The 19181-nt window shown below is 37.4% G+C and overlaps 1 protein-coding gene and 1 long non-coding RNA gene across 5 annotated transcripts in view; both read right to left on the minus strand.

Annotated features, from left to right (window-relative positions):
* LOC18442143 (SCY1-like protein 2 A) overlaps positions 1–19181 on the minus strand; it is a 53665-nt gene that overhangs the window by 30240 nt on the left and 4244 nt on the right. The window contains exons 2-3 of one of the 4 annotated variants that reach the window (XM_006852367.4): positions 12180–12284; positions 8224–8334 (exon numbers count right to left, since the gene is read on the minus strand). In XM_006852367.4, coding sequence (XP_006852429.1) covers positions 8224–8334; positions 12180–12284 — 216 coding nt within the window. Of the gene's footprint in view, positions 1–8200; positions 8335–12179; positions 12285–19181 lie in introns of all 4 variants that reach the window. The other 3 variants (XM_088866609.1, XM_088866614.1, XM_088866612.1) reach the window with 3 other exon arrangements.
* Positions 3555–4702, minus strand: LOC148783855 (uncharacterized). Its single transcript, XR_016055521.1, has 2 exons — positions 4435–4702; positions 3555–4330 (listed from the first exon to the last, which is right to left on the minus strand). It is a non-coding gene; the product is annotated as an uncharacterized LOC148783855 (long non-coding RNA).

The raw sequence follows: 19181 nt of genomic DNA on the forward strand, positions 1-19181 counted from the left end.
TTTTCGAAAAGTCCTTCCTTTAAAAACGAATCCATATTTCCAAAGTCCTTTTCTAATTTAACAAAACATAGCAATATATTGAGACGATTAAAAATATTCTCTTCCTTTAAGAAAACTTGAAAAGAAAAACTCAGAACGATATCCTTGGAAGATTGAGCATGCCTTGAGAAGAAAAAAAACCTTTTCTAACAAGGCACTTCTAGATAACACTCATAATAGCTACTTACCCTCAAATTAAATTAATGGATAAATGACGCACAAGTAATCCAACACAAGGGACTCATGATGGGCCCATCAAAGCTGGCCAAGAAGTAGACAGGCTACAACTTACCTAGAATTGCAAGCGTGTCCTCCAAGAACAAGTTGTATCCAGCTAATTAATTCAAATGATTACTTTTGCTAACTTATATCAAGTAGCGATACAAGCAGTTAGGGTGTCTCTCGAAGACATTCACATGTCATCCTGAATTCAGGAATCCGACGAATAATAAATCAATGAGAAAGTCGCGCATGTGTGCCATGAAAAATAATAGTTTTGAGGTTAAGGCCCTTGTCCTTACAAATGAAATTCATCACACATTGGCCCATGTATCCACAGGCTGATAAACCTTAACCACCACTAGACATAACCAACCTCAATGGGATATCCATAGAACCCACTTTGGTAGATACATCTTGGGACCCAAAAGCCCAAACCAGCTATGTGGTGCAGATCCAACTCTATTAAGCCTTAGTTCTAAACCTCAAACTCGAGGCAAGAGTTCCAGAGCATACTCATAAACGCTACGAGCATGTTAAGTCTCATAGAGCTACTAATCAAGCCCTCTCCGAAAAGCCTCCTCATCATGATATGTCATATAACGCTCTAAAACAAACAGAGCCTAAAACTCACTCTGCAACCTAAAACTATTAAGAAACACTACTCATATATAGTAATTTACCAGGGTACAAGAAATAAATAAAATCTTAGAGCTAACAGCCTTTAAATGTCATGTATCACAACTGTTTTATAGGACCTAGTGAAAATGGAAGTTTTCTTCCCAAGGCGTGCTCAATCTTCCCATGAGATCTTTACTAGTTTCTTTTATGATATTTTGGAAGGAAGTAAAATAGTTTTAATCACTCAATCATGTCTAATGTTTAACTAAATTTGAGATTACTTTTCCAGAAATATAAATTTCTTTTTCTAAAGACATAGACTTTTCAGGAAATAAAGGTCTTGTTTTACTATTTTTGGTTTTTGATAAATTTATGGGGGAATATGGAGATTATGTGTCAACATATGTGGGCTATGGCCAAATTAGACCGTGCAGGGCCCACTCTAATGGGCTGCCACATGGCCATCACGTATGAGCCTTTGATGGCTAGGTACGTGGATCACTGCAGGGCCCATGGTAGTTTCTCCTTACTCAATTAGGGAACCAAAATCTGGGGGAAATAATTTTTCGATTGAGGTAGATTCCAAATATTATAGGAGGTCATGAAAATACCCTTTAGAAGATATAGTTGGTTATGATAAGATCCAACTGGATAAGGACTTCCCTAAATGACTTCTAAGAAGGTGCTATCCCATCCAAATTGGAAGAATGGTGGCAAGATTCCTACTAGGGGTAAGGGTGTGATCGAACCATTGAATCAAGATGTTTGATCAATGGTTCACTGTTAAGATGCTAAGATTTAATCTTTCTCACCCCTTATCGTTTTCCTTTTCTCAAAGAAAGCAAAGGTCATATTTCCCAAGATCCCTAGAATAAGTGTACACAGGATAGGACTTTTCCTACAAAACCTTCTACCAGGAATGGACAATTGATACATGTTCCAAGCCATTCACTCTTTTCTATTCCTTATTAAATCAAATGAAATCAATTATTAAAGGATTGCATAATATGTAACTGTATAATATATATATATATATATATATATATATATATATAATAATAATAATGAATATGTTCTTATAAATCATTAAATCCCATAGAATGATTGTTATGATGTCTCGTGAAATTCTTTGGGAGGAAGAACGAACGACAAAATTCTCTGTGGAGGAAGAAAGCATCTCTCTTCTTATCAAATGGATTATTCTTTTTTATTTCCAATAAAATGTTGTTGTATTCCCATAAGTGGTGAACGAATTCTTTGCACCTTCTCCCATAAACATGCGTTTTCTATGTGGGCTGAAGAATTCTAGAGAGAGAGAGGTGGTGAGGAAAGAGTGAGGGTGCTACTGGGAGTGCATGGGGAATCTTATATGTGATCTGTTTTCCTTCCTCATTGATATATCTTGTAGAAAAGACTTTTACCTTCAATCTAGCAGTGCCATAAGCCCAGGGAAGCAATAAATCATGTAAAAAGAGTTGAAAGTGCAATGGAAAGTTAGAGGCATAAATGGAATATAATATGTAATAAGGATATGATGTGTGTGAGCTATTTATTTAAATAAGGTTGTCTCCTGTAATTTTTTATAAATCAATAATATATGTGTGACTAGCTCTACTCCAGGGTTTCATGCGATATTTCTCTCAAGCCCATCCCTCCTCTTCTCTTTCTACATCTTCTTCCTCGTGCTTCATTTCTTCTCTTCTTTCCCTTCTCTCATATTGTTATCTACTATTCACAAATCAAACCTAGATCTAGCTTATATTTCAACTTCGTAGCAGAGCAAGGTTCAAATCCTAAGAAATGAGAGTTGAGTGTTGAGACTCTAGTCGTGTAACTGCTGGTTTCAGCAGGACGGCCAAGCAGCTAGATAATGCACAGCAAGAAGAAACCCTAACAAGTCTCATTTTTTAAGATCATCGTGAAAATATTCATATAAATAGTTTTCTTGAATTAAGGTACCAAATTTTAGGGCTTATTCCTAATCTGATCTGGTTTTCATGTAAGGTGACTTTTTCCAGGGTATGTTCCCAATTCTTAGGGTGTTTTATGATCCCTTGATGGATGATCTGATGATCAGCCAGGTTGCACAAATTTGTTCTTTCTTATGAGAAATCTGAAATAGATCTATCCAGTTTCTTTTTTCTTTTTTCTTTTTTCTTGGGTCCAAAAATAACTATTTGATGTGTATCAAATGGTGAAACTTGGAGCAATTCTATCACTAATTTTTGCACTGTTTGATGTGTATTGAATGGTGAAACTTGGAGCTAGTCTCTGCTGAATTTTTGCAGCTGTTTGATGGGTATCGAATAGCTTTACAACCACTTTGCCTCTGAAACTTGCAGCCACTTTACACATTTTGTAGTGCTTCATTGTTCATAAAGACTATTTACAGAGAAATCTGAGGGTGTATCCAGATTTCGCCAACTATTGTAACCTGTTTATTGTCTTGAAGAAGTAACAAGGTCATAGAAAACATCAAGTATGCATTATTCTAGACTCCAGTTGCTACTGTTAAATTTGATGGAACAAACTATTTGGAATGGGCCAAATCTTTAAGGTTATTTTTTAGGGGGTGGAAAAGAGTTGGACAGTATTGATTGTCATCTAGCGAAACCAGACTAAGGAAACATCTTTTGCACGTTGGAAAGCCGATGAAATTATTGCTACGAACTCAATTTTACGATCCAAGCAACCAAACTCACATTTATGAATTGTAATACTTCAAGGGAGTTAACAAATCAGCAATTTTAGAGAAAAAGATTTATCAGTTGGAGATTATTATGCTGGTCTACAAGGTTTTGGAGATGACCTGAATAAACACCAGCCCATAAACTGCTCTCAATGTACAAAAGAGCAGAGATGGTGTAATAAAAGAAAATATTTGATCCTTAGGGGGCACTACTCCTGAATATGAAAATATCTACTCTAATGTTCCAGGGGGTGAAACTCTACCATCACTTGGAACAATGTTTCCCTTCTCCAATGTAAAGAATTCGCCGGAAAGTAATAGTTGTATTCACTAGTGGATAGAGACAATCTGCCCTTGTTTCCAACTCTTCGACAATTGTGGTGGTCGCCATGGTGGTGGTTGAGGTGGAAGCTGTAAGGGTGGTTGCAGAGGCCTCACACATGATGAAAAGATAAGCTAAAATGTCCGCATTCTGGAAAATGTCAACAAACTAAGGAGACATATTGGGATCTCATTGGATGCCTTAATTGCAATATAACTTCGCTTATGCAGCTGCGACTAGTATGGAGACTAGTTGTATCGTGTCTCAACAGCAAGATGCTACTGGTCATCTACTTCGTGACTATACATCTTCTATGCTTGAGGTAGAACTGGTGAGAGTTTCCAAGCAAGAGCTTCTTGATCTTAAACAACGTGCCTCCAGTTATGATGAGCCGTCTTATTCCTCTAAGTGGCATCTTGCCCAATCATGTACATCAGCATCTGCACATCATGTTTACATGACTCGTCAAGCTCCTTGGATCATTAATTCAGAAGCCACTGAACAAATGACTATTATGCTCAAATCTCTTTTCTACTTATGCTACCTGTTTCAAACAAGAATCTATCATGATTGCTGATGGGTCCTTTTACCAAATAAAGGGGAAGGGATTGATCCAATAACTTTCAACAAATTTGTTGTCCACTTGTATGTTCCTAAGCTGTCCAACAATCTTCTACCTGCTAGTACTCTCACAAAAAATTATGGCGTTCCTTCCATCTCAATGTATTTTTCAGTACTTGGTGAAGGGAAGACATTTGGCTGCAGCCATGAGGATGGAAGGCTGTACCTTCCAGGCACACCAAAACAAGCTCCTACAAAAACTCAAACCAATGTCATGTCCTTGACTGTCAATAAAGAATGGGTGTATTTGTGGCACACTTGCTTGGTCATGTTCCACTTTCCGTAGTGTTCTTTGTTCCCTAAGACTTTTCCATCGTTGGGTCAAGTTCAATTACAATGTGAGATTTGACTGTTATTAAAATATTGTAGAACTTTATTTCTTATTGATAATAATTAAAAAGTGATACTCCGCGCTCTATTACACATTCTGAGGTTTAGGAACCTTCTTTAGTTGTTTCGATGTTTAGTTTTCGATCTTTGTTACTTTTGTGGATGATTGCACTAGTTTAACCACATTCGTGAATATGTTTCTAATCATCTCAAAATTATCCAAGGATGAGGAAATAGAGTTCCAAACAATGTCCTTACACTCCTCAGCAAAATAGAGTCGATGAGAGAAAAAATCATAGTCACCCGGGGGAGAGACAACAAAGCTCTGGGATAGGGAGCTGAAGAGCGGAGCTCGAAGATGTGAAGTTCTATGGTCAAGGGAACGAGTTCAATACATGGCCAAATGTAGGGATCGAGATCCCTGACAAGGAATCGAGTTCCATATCTGCAAAGGAGCAGATCCCTTGCGGGATGGGATCGCGTTCCACCGTGTTAGGATCACGGTCCCTGAAATTCAATTATCCACAACATTGTAATCTAGGAGCAGGTTCTTTTTAACAGCTTCAAATTAAATGTATTAATTTAGAATTTGGAAAATTTTCATTAATATCTTCTTTTTCTATGCGATGCTTAGAAAATGCCTCACCTTTTGTATTTTACGTCGATGACCCTTTTTGTAAACTTATTTGTTCTCTCCAAAATGCTCCTGTATCGGAGCTTGGAGTTCTGACCTGGAATTTTTTGCCAAAACAAAAAAAAGTCAGGACATTGAACTTTGATTCAGTCTTAAAAACTTGTAGTTTACGAATGTTGTGATCGATTGTTTCCAAAAAATAAATGCAGTCGGTAGCTAAGTTCTCCGTGTCAAAACAAGAAAAAGGTAAGACATTGCCAAATAAAATTCCCAATAGCTCTCTTCCATCAAAGATTGCTAGGGGCTCAATGACCGATGCACGAGAGAGACCTCACAGTTCCAGGAATACATGTTATTCCATCACCCACAAGGCAACCCCGTGTGTAGAGCGATTTAGTTAGCAAACAAATGTGGCAATAGAAGCCCTTCGGGAGGTGACAAGACCCCAATGAAATAGCCCCAAGAAAGTTTAGCATATTTTCATCACCTCATTCCTCAATAAAACCATAACTTGCTATCCTTTCCATTTCATCGTAACTTCTTACTTATCCTCCTTGACCTCTCTTGTTGCCTTTTTTTGAAACTAGACAAGTAACAATTCCACAAGGTGTGTAAAGTTGTGACCTTTAAAATATTTAGGAAATCATGGCATTTTGAAATTTTTTAGGTCATAAAGAAATGGAGATCCACAATCCATTTTATATGAACCAAAAAAATGTGTTGTTCAATCTCACACCCAAAGCATAGGATACTCAATTCCATTTTGGTGGAATTGCGGTTCCACTTACTCATGAAACAATGATTTTTGGTAATAAGGATCTAAGTCCCATTAAAATAGGATCAAGATCTCTAATTTCTTGGATCAAGATACTTAATATCAAGGAATCCCCCAGAATTGAGATCTTGTGTTTCGGAGTACCAAAACGATATCTAGAAGCAAAAGTGACCCCTCCTTAAACGGTAACCATGACCTGGGCATTTCCATCTTTATCACATGATTAGGAGAAACTTAATTTCATGGAAAGGTAAAAACAAAATATAATGGAGCATGTGAAATTATACTGAAGTCGAATACAAGGCCATAGTACATGGAGCATGTGAAATTATGCGGGTCAAAACTATACTGACTTAAAGTTCAGTTACCAATGACCCTTCATTACCACTAGTTCTATTTCTTATACTATAAATCCCATTGTCAAAAAATATAATCACCAAATCAAGTACTGACGTTGAATACAAGGCCATAGTACATGGAGCATGTGAAATTATGTGGGTCAATACTATACTGACTTAAAGTTCAGTTACCAATGACCCTTCATTGTGATAATGAAGCAGTCATCCACACCGCTGAGAATCCTATATTTCATAAGAGAACAAAACATATCGAAGTGGACTATCACTTCAAAAGGGAGAAAGTTGCGGCTAGAATTATTTGTACTCCCTCAAGTGAAATTGAGAGACCAACTAGGGGACATCTTCACAAAAGCAGTTGCACGCGATGGACCACAAGTAGTCATCCAACTTGGCATAATTGATATCTATGCTCCAACTTGAGAGGGAGTGTTGAAAGTGCAATGGCAAGTTAGGGGCATAAATTAGAGGACATTGTGTAATAAGGATACGTATGAGTTTAGGAATCAGCTTGGGTCAAGACAGTATCAGCTGGGTTTTCATAGCACTACATCTCAAGTTCCATTCCCATGTAACCTTGTCAAAAAAAAAAAAAAAAGAGGATATATATGAGTTACTGATTTAAAGAGGGTATGTCCTGTAATTCTTACGCATTGATAATATACATGAGGCACTAACTTCTAGGGTTTCAAGCCACGCTTTGATCCTTCATTCTCCCATGCCCATCTCTCTTCTCTTTCTACATCTTCTTCCTTCTTCATTTCTTCTCTTCTTGTCCCTCTCATATTCTTACCCAGGAATCACAGATTAACCGAGATTTAGGTTATGCTTTCAACAAGATCTATGTTATGCATTCAACTAGAAATCCTAGGAGGTGACATTAGGAAACAAATCAGTTTTGTGGCTTTTATCTGCAACGTACAGACATATTCAAGTCTTCATCCTTTTTGTAGCAGCAATTTTTCTTGGTGCAACGTACACTGCAGAGTTATTTTATGAAGCAGAGTTATTTTATTAGAAGATGCCCTGCTTGTTATCTTCGTCCTTTATGTAGCAGAGTTATTTTATTAGAAGATGCCCTGCTTGTTTTCTGCTGTAAACTGCAGAAAACGTTTTGAAGTTTGTAGCTTGGATCACCTACACTCTGGGCACCTATAAGGCATGGAGAAGCTAAGGTATGTCCAAGTGTGCACATACACAGCCGCATGAGTCAAAGAATCTACGAATACCAAGCATGATAGGTTGTGGGGAATATGGATGGATGGATGGATGAGTTAGGTTCGCTAGATGTCATCTATCCCTAGTTGAACCCCTGCCAACACATCAACACTCTCCAGGCATCATACATGCATACAGAAGATCACATGTTTTAAATGTCAACATTTAGGGTACAAAGGGTCAGTAGCAAAGTAAACAAAATGCAACAACTAAAAAGCAACAAAACACAAAATGGAAAAGAGCTTGGGTAAGTAATTCGGTCACAACCATAAAATTTACAATTGAAAAATCTCATGCATATTTTCAATGCAAATTCAACTTTAAAGAAAAGGCACCCAGAAAAGGAAAAAAAACAATAAGAAACAGAGCAGCTTACACTTGATGAAAAAACAGGCTCACCGGGTAATGGAAGGGCTGGACTGTCGACAAATCACCTGGGTTCTGATCTGCAGGAATCGTGAAACCAAATGCACCAAGTTTCCAAGCTCCATTAGAAGTGATAAAGACTGCCTGCTTGTAGAGAAGAAAGGGAATGCAAGAAATGATGCTAATCAATGGAAACCAGGGCAAAATCTAAGCAATTAACCAGTGAATATGAAATAACAAAGACCGTTGTGTTTAATATCATTTTATCGGTATTTATGGGCACATAGATGATAAGAAGTCAGAATTAGTGAAGAGAATAGTTTTCCAAGCAACACAGCCAAACAGAAAAATTTTATCACCATTCCTGTTCAATCAACTCTTAAGCATCACAACCGCTACAAATGCAATAGCATTCATACAGAACCAGTACTAGAGAACATGATGAACTGCATCATTATGCACCTGGTGAACTAAAGCAGCAGCATAGAAGCTACCATAATTTTTGTTTCTTTGACAAGTAATAAAAAGTAGAATAAAGTATTTACTTCATTCTGCAGGACAACAAAAGACTAAAATAGAAGTAAGGTAAGCAATCAAATCAGGATGGATCATGGAAGGCATATCACTTACCCATCAAAATTCTATGCAACAGCAGAAGAAAGCAAACATACCATTACACTCTTACGGAGATATGTACAGAACTAAGCAGACAAAACTCATGGAAAAACAAAAAACTTTACCATGTTTACCATATTTTGATTCACATGAAACTTGATCCTATAATCCTAGAGACTGCAGCCTGAGTGATTAAGAAAGAATGTCATAGAACACTAGAAAGAGTCACATGAGCACTCCTCAAACAAGAAAAGAACAAAAGCGTCCTAAATTTTTTATTTCCAATAACATGGGGCTCACTAAAGCTAAATGCCACTTTCTTCAGATAAATATTGTGTGCACTTCAGATAACATGATCCAGGTCATAAGGAGTAAAATTTTAGTCAGTTATTACAGCATAATGAAGAACTCAAGTGAATTTTGAGTGATACACAATCAACATTGTCTCTTTCCACACTGTAACCGATCCATAAGTGGCTATACTGCTACTTGAATCTCAAATTTAATCCCTTACTATGTTGGTGTGTGCAAGGAGTTAATCCCTTACTATGTTGGTGTGTGCAAGAAATAAAACAACCATAAAAGTAACAGAGAGAGAGAGTCCTTTTTTTCTGGTAAAAATTCTAATTTTGGGGAAACAAATAAATAGCCAACTTTCTGTGATATCAAAAGCAGGTGGACTTCTCTTCAATGGCTTCTTCTTCCCTTCCTTTCTTCCCCATCTCTTCTTTCTAAGTTGAGAATGACAGAGCATTCTAGGTCCCATATAGAGTCTGTTCTAAACATGGCACTTATGACACACTGCTCTAAATCACATAGAGCGCACTCATATGACCTGTTTCACCCATGGAGCCCATTAGTCGACCAAATTGCACTCCCACTCAATACCAGGTGTGTACACTTTAATCATGGGTACTCCATATGGGTAACAGACAAGGTAAGGCCACAACACCTATTGTTTTCAACTTTATATTCTTTTATATTTGTCAGCATTGCAATATGTACCTACTGGTCCATCAAACATTTTGACTATTAGTAGTTTCCCAAATCAATTAATTGCAAAACACTCTTTCCATGCAATGTGTCTTTTCACCACCCAAAAACCAGGGGAGGTGGTGAAGGTCACGAATCCAACAAGCAATGTCATTTATATCCAGGAGGAGCTTCCATGGCCACAGATCACTCCCAATACAAGAACATCAAAGAGGATGTATACATGCCGCACTCACAACTTGAACATCCATATAAAATTGTCATAAGCTCATCCATTGCTTCTTCTCCAGGTATATTTATATATGTTGAACACCAAAACTTCAAGGGCAAGATATTTCAGTTGTTCAAATGCAACACATCTATTTATCTATTTACCAATTAAGAGTTGAAATAACACTCTTGTTTGCAATCACTTTTAATGCTTACGGACTCACAACTGTTGTTTCTGTATGTCAATTTGCTACTTCATCTCCTGTATTGACAATTATTCAAAGGTAACCAGGATTTATCTTCTGAAGTCTAATAAGAATATTAAAATGCCTGACTCAATTTGATGGGTGTAAAAATAGTGTACTCAATAATGTTACAGAGCATGTTACCAGCATCTTCTTCGTACATGGAGGATAATGTGATCTCTCAAAAATCCTCATACGGCATGAGAAAAAAGAACGCCAATCATTGGTTGTAAGTCAATTGCTCTATTTTGCTCTCTGCTAAGGTAAGTTTTATCAGTCTGCAGCAAATATCACCACTTTATCAGTCTGCAGCAAATATCACCAATTGCTACATTAACAGGTTAACATCCTTCGCACATTCTAAGGGATTTGGACATTCTTTTAGGCTATAATTCTTGAGCATTAGATAGGTAACGTACACTAGACCAAAAGGCGATCATATATGTGTTCATTGGTTATTTTCCTTCCAGAAGTGGTACAAATGCTTTGATCCTAAAGCTAACGAAAGATATGTATTGCATGATGCCACCTTTGGAAATCCGACCTAATAATTGGATTCTGGATAAATTATGATTGTAACTGGAGAGGAGAATCAATATGTCCAGACAACCATTTGAAAACAAATAAAACACTTGATAGATGAGGTCTAGAGATTGCTGGATCAACTGCTGCTCCAAAAGACTACACCATAGAGAGGTTCTGCCAGGTCCTGGGTGGAGAAATGTGATGGAGAAAGACATTAAAGCCTCAAGCTCTGCGTGTGAGTGTAAGTGCCGTACAAAGTGGGTATATATGCACACAGTTTGGTGCCCAGATTCTAGCCACTGATATATACAGTGTTTCACTAAGAAATACTTCCCTTTTTTTCAAAAAAACATCCTGCCTCTGTAATTGGTAATCCCACATTGTATGGGAGCAAAACCACCTGTGAAGAGGCTTAGATCAGCACATCCAGACACAACTTTGGAGAAAAAAGGACCTAGGACATGGTCCACCTACCAAAAGGAAAGAATCCGATCACAAGTGCATGTATGCTTTGACATTCATATTTTATACTCAATAGTTCACACAAATGAATGCAGTATGCTACTGTTGCAGTTGTATCAAATATCACCAATACGATGTTACAAAAAAGCCTTAAGAAGAAAGCATTGAATGGAATAGCTCAAGAAAGGGGTAACATGTGGCTTTTAGAGGGTCATTACAATGAGATATTGGGCATAAGAGTTCTAGCATCATCAAACATGAGAGTTGTGACATCATTTAGTGACTCATGCAAAAGGAAGCATCCATAATTACTCAAAAAGGGAAAGAAGCAAATGTTATTACATACAGCAGTTAATTCCATGAATGGCACCACAGTACTTTTACTCAAATGCAAGTCTTTGCATCTTCTATGGGCTTATGACCCTCTTAGTACACTTTATAGGTTTGTCTATCTATATTTCTAATCAATATGGAAGAAAAGCTTAAATTTAAACCAAGGCAAATATGTGACTTGACAATACTTGTCATGAAAAATTGATTCAGTAAAATGGAGGTAAAAAAAATTAAATTTTACAGCTTCCCTAAATCAATAAACTCCCATTTAACTTCTTATTTTAGATAAGGCCAACTAATAAACCAATTTCTTAGGCAAATAAAAGCCTACCTAAATTAGGCATACTTACACACAGATGCATTGCATGCAAATATAAATAATACATGTAAGCATACATACATTAAATACATACACAGAGATGTAGAAAGAGAGAGAGATAACAAAGGAATGCAACAAACTCGAATGCTAATAAAAAATGCAATCAGTTCACAATGACAAAAACTTAACCAGCCATTCCACAACAGTATTGATTGAACAAATTGATAAATAATGGGAAATGAACACAAATAAATGGGAAATGAACACAAATAAGAAAACGGTATAACCTCAGGGGATATGGCCCGGTGAATAAGCCTTGCATTATTGTGGAGAAAATCTATGGACTCCGTAATTTGAAGTAACCCATGTTTAATCTCTAAGACACCCATTTCCTGCATAAAATTCAGAATTTCATTAGTTAGCCATGAAAATAGATATTTAGAAGGTTAAAAAGCAGCATGTGCGACACCAATTCTTCAAATCAACTAGTGAAAGCACTAGATATTTACAGATAATGAAAATATAAAATCAATGTCAAGATCCTACACGTGCAGGTCTATGCATGTATCTGTGCATGCACATGCATGGTCTTTTAAACTTTTGGAAGGAAGTCTATCTTGTTTTCAGGAATGACCAAATCCATTTATCATCACTGCATCTCATATGTACATATCTCACATTTGGGATATTTTGAGTTGATGGCACCAACCGACACACGTGGTCTAAAAGGCTTTTGTAAAGTTTATATTTCCTTTCTTCTTTATTTGTGGTTATTATACTTAAATTTTTTATGTATCCTCTTGATTGTTTTTATTTGTAATTTTTTTTTAAGTATTTTTATTCATGACTTTTGATGAGTATTTTCAGCTATGATAAAAATAAAATAATTTTCGTTAGAACTTTCTGGTCTCTTTGCCCATTAACTTTATGGGTACTACAGGTTTTATAACAAGATGCCTAGGCATTCAACAATGTGTCCAGTAACTTATATTGTGCACATAGAAGCTCATATGTACGCTTGTGCACATAGAAGCTCATACTTTGTCTATGTCTATACTCAGAGACCCACATGCTTGTGTGCGTGAATGTTTATACACACACACATACATGAATAGAATTTACATAGTCATACATTTGTGTGAGTACAAGTTCGCGCACACCCAATCTAATTGACGGGAACCTATTTGAGAGCCTTCTAGGTAACTTAGGAAAATCCAGTTTAATGTGACTAAATGCTACACAGACTACAATAAACCAGCCTGTAGAAACAGATCCAGCCCCTTTTCCTGCTATCCTATCAACCAATGTAATCAAAATCAGAAAGCCATGAAACCAATAAGGGGTCTAGTCCAATTAAAACCGGTCCAGCCACTAGTCAAACTAATTGGACTGGATTTATAAAAAGAAATAACAGTAAATAGGAAGAATAGCTTACAAGTATGAATATATACAAAAAGAGTTGCCCAACCTTGTTCAACTAGTTCAACTGGCCAAAACCAGCTGGTCTGGCCTGAAGAAGCCAGTTAAACATTGGTCTTGACTGGTATTTGACTAAATTTTTTTCGTTTGGATCAAACCAGCAAAGGCACCAGTCGGCAATCTCAGCCGATTGGACCAGCCAATCCAGTCCGGTTTTTCTAACAATGTTCTCAACTACCAAAAATACAAAAAGTAGAAAGCTAGCAAGAACCAATATCCAACTTATCAAAGCAGCCTGTCAAACCAATTCAACCCTAATATTAAGCCCTTTCTCCTTTCCATGGCCAATGAGACATATTTACCAGACCCTAAAGGAAACGTGTCCCAAAACAATCAAGTCCGTTTGTCCTTTTCAATGTCCTCCCACTCCCAATCCTTGAAAAGCACGAAAAGAATGGACACACCCCTCTAGTCAAAGTTTTGAGAGCAGGAGTCAATAGATAATACCTATATATTCACATTTCCAACATGTTAATGAATATGCATCTCAATGAACTTCTCTAGTCATGCCAAAGAAAGCGATATCTATCATATTTGTTACAACAAAGATATATCCCATAATGTGAACACCTTTGCATGAATGCTCCTACCTATACATTGCCATGCAGTTTATCACCTTCTACAAGCAAGGGCACCAATGTCATTGCGCTCTCACTTCAATCCTAGAAGAGTAACATAAACCCTCTAGCCCAAGAAAAGACTAGAGATCTTGTTTTGCAATGTCTAAGGGGGATACCTACACCCACCATGGAAGTTTCACTCAAAGTTGATCAAAGTAGAGTTTCACGTAGCCTTCTGAGGATTGCTGATGGGTTTTGTGGCCTTTAAAGGCCTAGAGAGCTTGTAAAAATGATACTTATAATGAAATATACACTTCAGTGGTAGTGTGTGTTGACTGACTAAGGGTTGCGTGGTTTATGGCCATGGTCATGTCAAAAAAACCTTTGACCCTGGGCATGTGGCGCTACCGAGAAGGGCTTGCGGTGGATCATCCCTTGTTGAGGTCGGAAAGATGTCCAGGGATCACTTTTGTAGGCCAGAAGAATTGTGTGGTCTCCTGTGTGCGGTTCTAGGCCTGTGTGAGCAAGGGTCAAAGCCTCAACATACTTATGCATAGCATGTACATATGACAGCCGCATGAGAAGCACCCCTTTTACAGGGGCACGTGTACATGTGCATTGAGAGAGCCCCATTTTGCACTGTAGTAACAAGTGCTAGACTTGCTCTTAAAGTGGGGAACTATAATCTACATTCTAGGATCATAGTCCCACTATTTTATTATCCAACTTTGACAAGTCAATCATGAGCCCCTACAAAGAGACTGTGGGTCATAGGACTTTCTTGAGTTGGATAAGAGAACATTTGGTTTCTGGGACGAGTGGAATGCCCTTAGTGTCGCTTATTTTGACCCATTGGTACCAGTTCACTCCTAGTATATTTTATTTTAGCATTATAAATGTTTCTTTTGTTTTTTAAATATTTTTCTGCATTTTAAAATATTGCTTCCACTGTAAATTTTCATAAAATGGTATTTCTCATAAATTTAAAACTAACAAATGTGGGACCAAGGATCCAGCCCCAAATGTGGCACTCCGTTCACCCTAGGGACCACACCCTATTTTTGTAAAGCAATATTTGGCACACCCTATTTTATTGTTGAAGGGGGTGACAAGCCACATATTCTTACAAGGCGTGTCGCGCCACATATTCTTACAAGGGGGGGGGGGGGGGGGGGGGCACATTGTTTTTTATGGGAAAAAAGGGGACTTTTTGTGGCACAATCCCCCCACGCCTTTTTTTTGGTAAAGGGTAGCATATGGGCCAGCAATTTTCCATTTCAAATCTTTCAAGAATTTTGTTGCAATATGTCTCTTGAGATAGTTAAATTATTCTCTCTTCTGTTCCAGGTAATTTTGATCCCCAAAACATATGATGCTTCTCCAATATCCTTCATATCAAAATATTGTGACAAGAAAGCTTGTGTCCAATACGAGACTCATCGAATTACTGGCAATTAATATGTCATCCACATATAAAGAGATGAAGACTACGTCACTCCCACTGACCTTGACATACATACAATAGTCCTCTTGGTTAGGCACAAAACCAGCAGATGACAAAGTCTCCTAAAACTTAATGTACCACTGCCTTGAGGCTTGTTTAAGGCCATAAAGCGACTTATTAAGTTTACACACTAGGTTTTCTTTTCCCTTTTCTATGAAACCCTCTGGTTGTTTCATATAAATTTCTTCTTCTAATTCCCCATTCAGAAATGTTGTCTTAACATCCATTTGGTGGAGTTTGAAGTCGAAAGCCATGCCATGGCTATCAGGATTCTTATGGAAGGGAAGTTTGCTACAAGGGAGAAGGTCCCTTCATAATCTATTCCTTCTTTCTGGGTAAAGCCTTTAGCAACTAATTTGGCTTTATATTTTTCCAACTTCCCTTCTGATTTTAATTTCTTCTTATAAATCCACTTGCAGCCTATAGGTTTTCTCTCAGGAGGTAGTTTCACTGATTCCCACACATTGTTTTGTTTGATAGAGTTAAGTTCATCAATCATGGCTTCATCCCATTGGGTCTTTTCATGACAGGTTCTGGCTTCTTGGTAAGAACAGGGTTCATGTAACGATTCTTCTTCAATTCTCTCATAGTATTCTCCTAGGTAGGTGAAGAACTTAGGTTTTCTCCTAATTTGGTTACTTCTCCTAGGACAAGGTGGTTCAGGATCTATGACCTGACTTGTGTCTTTTCTATCTCATGAAACTTGGCTTGTTTCAGACAACCCCTGTGTTAGGATTATAAAAACAGTATCCCTTACCATGTGGTGGGTATCCTATGAAGATGGACTTAACAGTTTTAGGATCTAATTTTGTCCTATTTTGATAGGAAGAGCATCCCCACACTCTAAGGTGATCAAGGGATAGAGCACAACCAGTGAAAATCTCCTGAAGAATTAGTGGGACAGCTTTTGTGAGAGTTCGATTAAGGATATAGTTGGCTGTCAAGACAGCTTCTCCCTAGAAATCTAGGAAGAGTTAAGCATATCCCATCATACTCCTCACCATTTCCATCAGGGTCCTATTCCGTCTCTTAGCTACCCCATTTTGCTGAGGAGTGTATGGCATAGCATACTTATGTATAATACCATGCTCAATGCATAATGCTTTAATAAAGTCATGAGGAATATTCTCCACCTCTTTCAAATCTAATGACTTTAATTTTTTGGTTTGTTTGGGTCTCTACCTCAGCTTTAAACTCTTTGAACCGTTCTAAAGATTCAGACTTTTTACTTAAAAGATAGACATGACAAAACGGGAGTGATCATCTATAAATGTGATAAAGTACCTCTTGCGGCCCTTAGTGGCCACATTTATAGGTCCACAAATATCACTATGGACAACTTGTAATATGTCAATAGCTCTCTGAGCTTTCGAAAAGGATTTATTAACCAGCTTGCCTTGAACACATGATTCACAGACTTTGATTAAGTCTCCATTTAGATTACTCAATAATCCTTCTCTCTTTTAGGATTTATGTGTCCTAATCTCATGTGCTAAATATACGCATTATTATCATCATCATTATAACATGAGACATAAGAAATAGAATATTTTATTGCAACTAAAAAGAAGCCTTCTACAAGATGACTATTCATGACTAATTCCTCTCCATATTTCACCTCTACCTTATTACCAATAAAAATGGTGGAGTAGCCTGCTTTTACCAAATTTGCGACTGGAACCAAACTCTTCCTCATCTCAAGAGCATAAAGAGTTTTCTTTAAGACCATACTTCTGCCATTGTCAAGTTGGAGGATGAAATCTCTAATATCCAAAATTTCAGCCTTTTGATTTCCACACGTATAGATATAGTGATCCCCAAGGGCAACAGGCTGGAAATTTCTATATCCATCCTTCGTGTTTGAGACATGGCCAGTGGACCCTGAATCAAAACAGCATGACCCTATTTTAGGGTCAACTAGCATAGTCTCAAGGACCACACAAGCATGCTCCTTATCACACTTGGGATTCACATTCTTGGGTGCCTTGAAATACTTAGCAACGTGCCCAAATTTATTGCAATTATAGCACTGAGTGTTCTTAAAATCCTTCCTGTTCTTAGGCCCTTGGTTCCCTTTTTTATTCTCATTCTTTTTGTTCGTATTTTTTCCTTTTCCTTTCTTCTTCTTGAATGAACCAGGGTTGGTTTTAAGGTTTACCATATTTACATAATCATTCAAGGCTGAAATACTGCGAGACAATCTTCTTTATTCTTCGGCTTTAAGTTTGGTAATGAACTCATTCAGCTTCGACAGTCTCTCCCTCACCGTAAGGCCCGAAATAAAGTTTTCCCATGAACTCGACATAGAATTCAGCAACTGGCAGATCCGCATGTTTTCATCCCGCTTGACTTGCACGCCCTCGAGTTCACGAACTAAGACTCTGAACTGCTGTATATGCTCAATAAATTTGCCTCCTTCCTTCAACTTCAAATCTGAATACTGCTTCATAGCCATCATCTTTCTTGTGAGGGAAGGTGAGGCATAATCAATCTCAAGTTGTTCATGAATCTTCTTTGCAGTCTTGAGGTGCTCATACTCAAGAGCATGAGAGTCATCCATGACCATAAGTAGCACATTTTTTTTGTAGAGTGTTTTTGCGCTCCCATTGAGCATGAGCTTCTCTTACAGCTTGCCTCTCATAAGCATTACCACTTGGGACAGGTGGGGTTGCTTCAGTAAGCATTGGGCTAAGTCCTTGCTCAAAGAGGACATAGCCTATTTTTCTTTTCCAACTAAGATAGTTTTCCCCATCAAATTTTCAAGTCTTCATAAATTCAGCCAAGAAACCTTTTGAAGTCATGTTTCTTGGGCCAAAAAAAAATCCTAAACTATGACAATAAATAATAGAAGCTATGATAGTAAAAAATCCTTTTATTACTATGACAATAAAAATCCTTTTATTTCAAATATTTGAATTCCACGTAAAATCTTTATTTTACTACCAAGAGAAATAGAAACTATCCAGGAACTTTAAATAACTTTTATAACAATTTTTAACACAATATAAGTCCTTGAAAAATTACAAAAATAAATAAATAAATAAATAAAAACTAATGGGAAGACTTACTGAAAGATGCCTAGAGTTACCCAACCAGGACATGGTACACCCCAAATCCGATTCTTTGACCAATGGCGCACTTTTCCTCCTTAAAGTGTTACTAGAAATTCTTAGATAAGGAAGCTTTGTAGGCTATCCTTCTTTCTCTAGGGTTTAAGAGAGCTCAAAAATAACCTAAAGTTTATACAGACCCTATGAGAACAAAATAGGGCTGATCGTAGGAGTTGATATCTTTCTAAGTTAAGATTCTCTCTTCTTCCTTTGAAAAATACAAAAAACCCTAGTTTAGGATTTCTCCAGGAAAAATAGGCCACCTCTAATTTTTTCTTTCAAGACAAAAAAATAGAAGAGGTAGGGAGAGGTGTCACGCCTCTCTTTTAGTTGAGAGATAGAGAGAGAGAAAGTGGTGTGAGAGAGAGAAAGAGAGGTTCCCCCAATTGGTGTGTGAGGGAGAGAGATCTTTTGGAGAGAGAAAAAGATCTAGTGATTTTGTCAAATGGGTTCAAACCCCTTCTTAAATAAAAGTAAATCTAGACTCCTAGTTTGAATAGGATTCTAGGTTGAATAGGATTCCTACCTTATCTAATTTCCAGCAAAAAAATTTAAGATAATTAGGAAATCTGTGGGTGAGAGATTAATCAGAGCCATCCATCCCAAAAATCAGCCATCATGATTTTGGGTGGAAAG

This window comes from Amborella trichopoda, chromosome 1, assembly GCF_054954075.1.
Source record: "Amborella trichopoda isolate Santa Cruz 75 chromosome 1, AtrichopodaSantaCruz75HAP2 v2.0, whole genome shotgun sequence".
Lineage (NCBI taxonomy): Eukaryota > Viridiplantae > Streptophyta > Magnoliopsida > Amborellales > Amborellaceae > Amborella > Amborella trichopoda.